The sequence below is a fragment of the Dreissena polymorpha genome, chromosome 5 (genome assembly GCF_020536995.1).
Source record: "Dreissena polymorpha isolate Duluth1 chromosome 5, UMN_Dpol_1.0, whole genome shotgun sequence".
Lineage (NCBI taxonomy): Eukaryota > Metazoa > Mollusca > Bivalvia > Myida > Dreissenidae > Dreissena > Dreissena polymorpha.
Window position 1 is genome coordinate 68921374 of NC_068359.1, and position 7125 is coordinate 68928498.

Sequence of the window (7125 nt, forward strand, 5' to 3'; positions counted from 1 at the left end):
CTTGTAACAATATTCCAGTATTTTGACCGATTGTAATTATTTAGGGTAATCGTTTTACGCCTGAACGCCCGTTATAAATCAAAGCTCCGAACGCGAAAGCAACATGGCTTATCAGGCGTTATAATAAAATGCATTTTCAAGCATTTCTACGTGAAAGATCGGTCTGAAAATTGGCATGCACATAGAAATTAGGTTTATAAGTATCGAGAAGTGCTTATTTTTCGCGATGTTAACAGTAAACGTTGTCTTATAGGTTACAATACACTAAATGATCGCTTCATGTAGGGCTGTACTCTCTAAAAAAATATCATAGTTGACAGGAAGGCATGTTTTACACTTTTTACCATTATTCGGGTGTTATCTTGCGGAGATAATGGTAGGGCATGAATAGGTGTTCACTACTGAATCCCTGACATATGATACACGTGAAGACTATAGTAAACCATTGCACTAGAAAAGGTTACATTCCACTAAGAAACCGCCGAAAAAAAAAGTTGCAAAAACAGTCGATTTTGATTTGTGTCAAGTTCTTTCTTGCATTGTACATGACATATCTTTTTTATTGCATAAATCGATTCCGCTTAGAATGGCCTTTAAGAAAAGGTATGGTTATGGGGGTCTCTATGTGCAAAATGTTGCATTTATTTTCGCTCAAAGTTGTCGCTTTTACATTGAATTATATAGGGAAACTATTTAGTGTATTATTACCTGGATAATGGTGAGGTTGATTGGCCGCGCGGAAACTAATAAACACCGGTTTCAAAATTGTAATCGATTCAACTTCGTAATCGATTGAAACAACGACGTCATTTAAACGATTAGTAAACAAAAATTGCGAAATCGAAATGCAAAACGGTGAAACGAAACTTAATTTTAAATAGTGAAATGTCCGTTTTTGACAGTTTTGAGTACAAAATGTCCGTTTTTTTGGTAAAAAATCCAACCGTATTAGATTGAATTGTCCGTGTCCATGAATTGTGAATGTCCGTGTCAAAATGTCCGTCCACGGCCAGTCTCAAAGAAGGAAAAAGCCCTGAAGCTTGAAGATTAATTCGGGGCATATTAATTTTCATAAATAAAACAGGGGTCTAGCTAGGCTCAAAATTTAGGGAGAAGCCACTTCTCCCAAAGCCAAAATAGGGAGAATTGGTAACATCTTTGGGAGAAATGGTACATTTGCGTCATAGATCAGAGGTGTCAAAGTTCAGGATTATTCCTGAAATCAGGATTTCGGCCCTTTAGCACCAATTTTGATATTGATATAAATCAGAGGATTTTTTTTCTGGAATGTTAAGATTATTGTCACAAAATGTCATCTTAAACACAAATTATTTTACTTTGACATACTGTTTACAAAGTTATAAACAATAGTTAATAAAGTTACATGATTTATTTACCATTTTTTGCTCTGGCCCCCAAACGATAGGCTTATTTTCAGGATTTTAGATTTTGGCCAATTGACACCCCTGTAGATCTTAGTTTTACATATATTTTGCGGCACTTTAAAGGATAAGTGGTTTCTGTTCAGCGTTTAATCAACTCTTAACTTGTTTTATACAATAAGACATGTTACATGTAAGTGAATAAAACGCATTGATTGTTGATAATGATGGTACTTTTAATAATTTTTTTCCTGAACAGGTGCATCAAATAAACTTCAATTGTAACAAACCAGCATAAATGATCACAAGCTTTTTACTTCCTTGTTAATTTTAAGCAAGTCAACATTTAATCAAATTCATATTTTGTTACAAATATTTGTTTTAAATTTAAAATTCATTTAAAATTTCATTTTACAGCAGAGATTCCAAATCTGACCTGTAAATGATCCCCATATTTATTGCCAGTGCTAGGTTACCTCTTCCCATTTGATCATTCTTGAGTATTGTTTTATAATGGGCCATTTAACTTTGCTAATCATAGTTATATTTGTAGCCAGCACAAGGCAATTAATCAAGGCATCAGAGATGAACAATTTTAAGAAGTCTAAAATCTCCAAACTGTTCTTTTGAATGTTCAACTTTGCATGACCTGTAAATGGGACAACTTATGACTGAGAATCCTCCTGTATCCAATTCTCCACATCAAATTGATTTTAATCAGTAAATGTCTGGCACAAAGTAAATCATTTAAAGGGGTAGATGTTACTTCGCCTTCATGAAATTAATGTGCGAAATTAATATTCCCTGGGCAAAAAAATCACCCACTTCGCCCACTCGCAAGACCCCTGTAAAATGAAAAGAAAAAAGGATTGATTTGTTGTTAATATCAACAGACAATTAACAGAACTCTATTCAAGCAATTTTTAATATCATCTGACATCGTTGATGTAAATGTCAGATATAATTTAAGTTTAAAAGCATAATGTACACAAACTGGTATCTGCAACACAAATTTACCGTTTCTCCCAGAAATGTTGGCACTTCTTCCTATTTTGATTTTAAGGAGATGTTTTTCTGTTTATTTTGAACTTAGCTAGACCCCTAAGTAAACTTGACCATCTTTGAGTTTAAAACCTTTAATCACGAGTTTGAAATTTGGATGAATATAATTAATCTGAAAGCGAACCATCCCACATAAGTCATTTTATTTGCGCAAAAGGGGCATAAATTCGATATTTATGTGTTTATTTATGCCAAACTTCAAAGCAATAACTTTCACCTTTTCTCAATTTTCAGAAAATGTTGCATGAAATCATAGTAGATTCTAGCATAATTAGTGCAGTTGTCACATCGCATCAGGCATGTCCAGTGGGTATACCACTCTCTTGATTGGACGATTATTAAATCAAGTATTTTAATATTTCAGAGAATACAATTTTTAAGTTAAGTTGGCCTAATGCAATCGAGTGCTCTTACTTTCTAGATGTGACATCTCAATACCAAATGAACGTAAGAAGTTGTTATTGCTTTTGTGTATGGTCTGCTTTGAGAGGTTAAACAGGCTATAAATAAACAGTATTGACAGTGTTCGACACTAACTATTCTGAATAAGGAGTTCTTTGGACTCCCTTTTTCTTAAATTTTGGAGTCCGACCGTACTTCAAGAAGTCCAACAATAATGATCCTTTGTAACCGTATTTTTCGGTTTATGACACATCTTAACCATAAATTGTTAAATCCTCATTCTCGTTCGGTTTAAGATTGAAGTTCAACGTGACTGCTGTTCAATCTTTGTTGTCATTTGTTATCTCAGGTTGCAAAATTATTTTGCACATGCCAGTAATATTAAATTTTAAGCTAATTATTGTAATTAAAAAAAATAATTTTTCTATAATGCATTTATATATGCTTGCTTGTTGAGCTTCGGATTTTTTGTAACAACCAATTTCTTTATACATGCTTCCTATAATAGTTAATATAATATAACAAAGCCAACTAACCGCCACAAAGCCCCTGAAATTATTGATTGATAGTGACATGGGGTTATTTACGCACAACTGATTCACAGTTGTTCCCATCCTCAGTGCCTTGGAACTGTTTAACGTGCATTGTGTAAACAATTATGGGTATTGTGATGATGTTTATAGTGAATAGAGACTGTTTAGCGAAAGATAGTTTTACAATCGAAAATATCTTAGTAAAAAAACGACCAAGATTGGGTTGATTCAGAGTTCGAGAGTTTCTCTTATTGCTACTTGCAATCACTGCGACAAGGAACCAAAATACATAATTTTGGATTGCTTTGTTTTGTCAATGTGTTCAAGCAGAATGATGAGTTGCTTGTTATCGGATGTGAAAAGGTGGGGGCATTCTGATCTCGCGATAGGGATTTTTCCATATTTCAAAGATGATTCCGTTGTTGTTAGTTTTGAACCCCAGGGGTTTTTATCTGATTTTGGGGAAAGGGCCTGGCCTTTTTTGAGGGGAAAAAAATCGCGCGAAACGTCGAATTATGGGGAAAAAAATTGTGCGAAAAGCTGGATTTTGGGGAAAATAAGCAAAGTCTAAAATAATCAATTTAACATATTTTACTGTTTTTAAAACAAGTTCAATGCAACAGATAATTTAATTATGCAAGATTTTTCTAGTTTCTACAGTGGATCAGGTTAACTTATATATTTAAAGGTAAAAAAAAAAAAAAAAAAAAAAAAAATTTTTTTTTTTTTTTTTTTTTAGGGGAAAATGAAATCTAGGGGAAAATTTACCAGCTGAGGGGAAAAAAAACGAGGGTAAAGGGCCGATTTTCAGCGGGTCCCAAAGAAGGAAAAAAACCCTGGTAACCCAGACACATGATTTGAGAAAACTTATCCTCCGATTACCGTAAGTCGACCGGTTAAGGAAACAAGTAAAAGAATTTCTGAATTTACGCAACAAAATGCAGCAATATACTATTTACCTTCAGAGATTTATTTAATACCCGTTAAATCAATGTAAAAAAATGATTATTTACAGCATGTTTTACTACGCAAAGCCGATAGTTTCATACACACTACAAGAACATTAACTCCGCGCGTTGTTTACCTTAAGTCGATTCGTCACATCCGGGAAAGGGACAGCACTCTAGTGGTAATGGATTAGGCCAACTAAACTTAAAACTTCGCTTCTCTGAACAATTTTAACACGAACTAAAACAGTAAATATATATTAAATATGTTTTCAATATTTTATAAATACAATTGAACAAGTTTCTTTCACTTTTCTTAAGAACAATTGTCACTCTTCTTTAGCACAGCATGGGCACATAAATGTTGCACCTCTTCTGATAACTTTAATTTCTGTACAAAATGACAGGTGTACCCAGTGGTTGCAGGCTCTATTGTCACACTGTGCCCATTTTACAAAAATTATTGAAGCACTGTGCCTGACAGCTTCAGGGGAAAATCGTTTGCACTGGCAACACAAGTCCTCTTCATTTTCAGTGTCACTACTGTCATAAATGGTGTTCACTTTAGAGGGACCAGGCTGGGGAGATGAATTGTGGGCCTCATTACTGGTAGCTTTCTTAGTTTTGTTTGGTTTATTCTTGTTTTGTTTATCTGTATGTTCCGTCATTTGTTTCAAGACCTCGCCTGATATTTCTTTACCGGCCACTATTTTGCTCATTGTATTTCTAGCTTTAGCCAAATTTCCACTTTTTGTTTTCTTTAATGTTCTTTCTTTCTGTGCAAACATGTCTACACCATCAACTTGTATCCCACCTTCAACAGTTTTCTGGCTGTCTGAAGTTTCTGTCTCGGTGTGCTGAAAAACTTCAGCTGGGATAAGACATTGGCTGGGGACAGCGTCTTCATTAAACGGGTATATGCCTGCACGGCGAAATGATGAAGTAAGGTTTTCAGCAGACATTGACTTCATGTATGCCTTTGATGCGACCTCACACACATTGTAGCGTGTAATGACAGCTGATGTTTGGCGCATTAGTCGATGGCAGAGGCTGTCATACATCTTCTGGAACGGTCCAAAGCAGCCGATATCTAAAGGTTGAAGGATATGGCTGCAATGAGGGGGAAGGACAAATATGATTATGTTGTGTTCCAGAGCCCATTCTGTCAAACCAACTGACACATGTGATTTGTGGCCATCAAGAATCAGTAGTTTCTTCTGGTCACTAGATCCTGGGGTGAACTTCAGGAAATGGTGCTCTAAGTAGGAGCGAAAAACACAACCATTGGACCATCCGGTCTCGCTTACTGTACCATTAGAGCCTGGAGCTGCACCATTCAACAAGTCAGGTTTCATTCGTTGGCCTGGGAAAATGTAAAATGGGGGTATAGCTTGACCTGCTGCATTACCGCATCCAATTATTGTGATTGTCTGCCCTTTTCCAGAAGTGACAGATGAAGGACAGTAATCAGCACCGGCTACGATGATTGGTGGTTTGTGATTAACTGTTACGCCTTTTTCATCAATGTTGTAGATCAGGTGGGGCTTATCAGTCATTTCATATCTTGTTAATGTTTCTTTGAGGTTGTGATAAAAATTCGAGATGGTCTCCCTTGAGGCCATTTTAGCTCGAGCATGATCAAGGGCTCTTGGTTTGAGAACTTTGAGTTCTGGCCAGCGCTTTAAAAACCCATAAATCCACTTTAGAGACAGGGGGTTATCCTTCGTTCTTTTACCCAACTGAACAGCGTAGTCAGATGCAATGTCTATACACTCTTTCCTGGTATACCCATAGCCATATTCAGCCATTTTTTTTAAATGTTCAACCAATTTTTTTTTCTTCTTCATAGCTAAACAAAGGCAAAGCTCCTGCAGACATAATGTTAACATCGACCCTTCCAGCAGTTCTATCTCTTAGAGTGGTTTTTGGGACGTTGAACAAGGCAGCCGCTTTTCTTATAGAGACACCATCTTTTTTTACTAGCTTGTAAGCATTTGATAAAGCTGTTGGGGAGTACAATCTGTGTTTCTTTGTCTGTTTAAGTCGTTTTGGATAAGCCTTAAAAGAAAAAAAGTAAAAAAAGATCATCATTATGAAGAGGTCTGAAAACCAATTTAATAAAAAAAGCTTTGCCTTAAATTTACTACGATTTACTACTATTTCCGATATGAAGCGCTGTCAATGAAAGTGTTATGTTAAGATCGTCTGCTACACATTTCAATTTTTGTGGGAATTTAATAAAGAGGACCAATAAAAGGTATGGGATATAGATAAATTTGTGTAATTTTAGTGAAATTTTTATTTTGAAATGCAATTTTACCTGTTTTTTCCTCATTTTGTTTTTATTTGTTTTTGTTTATAAGCGTAGTTATGTCACTTCATCGAAATACTCGGAGCGCTTGCGTGTGACGTCATCCAAATGGCCGCGTTCTTAATGTAAACAAAGTGGTCGAAATTAGGTCATGGTCGACTTACGGTAATCGTACGACAAGAAGAAAAGAGTAAAATTATTTTGAGTTATTGATACTTACTATACTTTAACGGCACGTGACTTGTTTTCTATAGACAAAGAAGGAAATCAAGCGTGGGTTATTCTGCAATAACTTATGGGCGGAGCTTATACACTGAAAGCACGCGCTGTAGCAAAACAAAACATGCCGATACATTTTTCACCAGCGTTATAATCCGGTATTTTATGAATGAAAGTCACGTGACAAAATACTACGCTATGAACAGAAATGCGTAAAATTGACCCAATTTCCCACGGTGTTCGTCTGCTGCTTCGATACTAAAATGGCT

At 35.6% G+C, this 7125-nt stretch overlaps 1 protein-coding gene across 1 annotated transcript; it reads right to left on the reverse strand.

The window, feature by feature from the left end:
* Positions 1-4655: 4655 nt before the first annotated feature.
* Positions 4656-6134, reverse strand: LOC127831309 (uncharacterized). The gene has a single exon (XM_052356279.1). The coding sequence runs from the start codon at positions 6132-6134 to the stop codon at positions 4656-4658; it is 1479 nt and encodes a 492-aa protein (XP_052212239.1).
* Between the last annotated feature and the right edge of the window lie 991 nt (positions 6135-7125).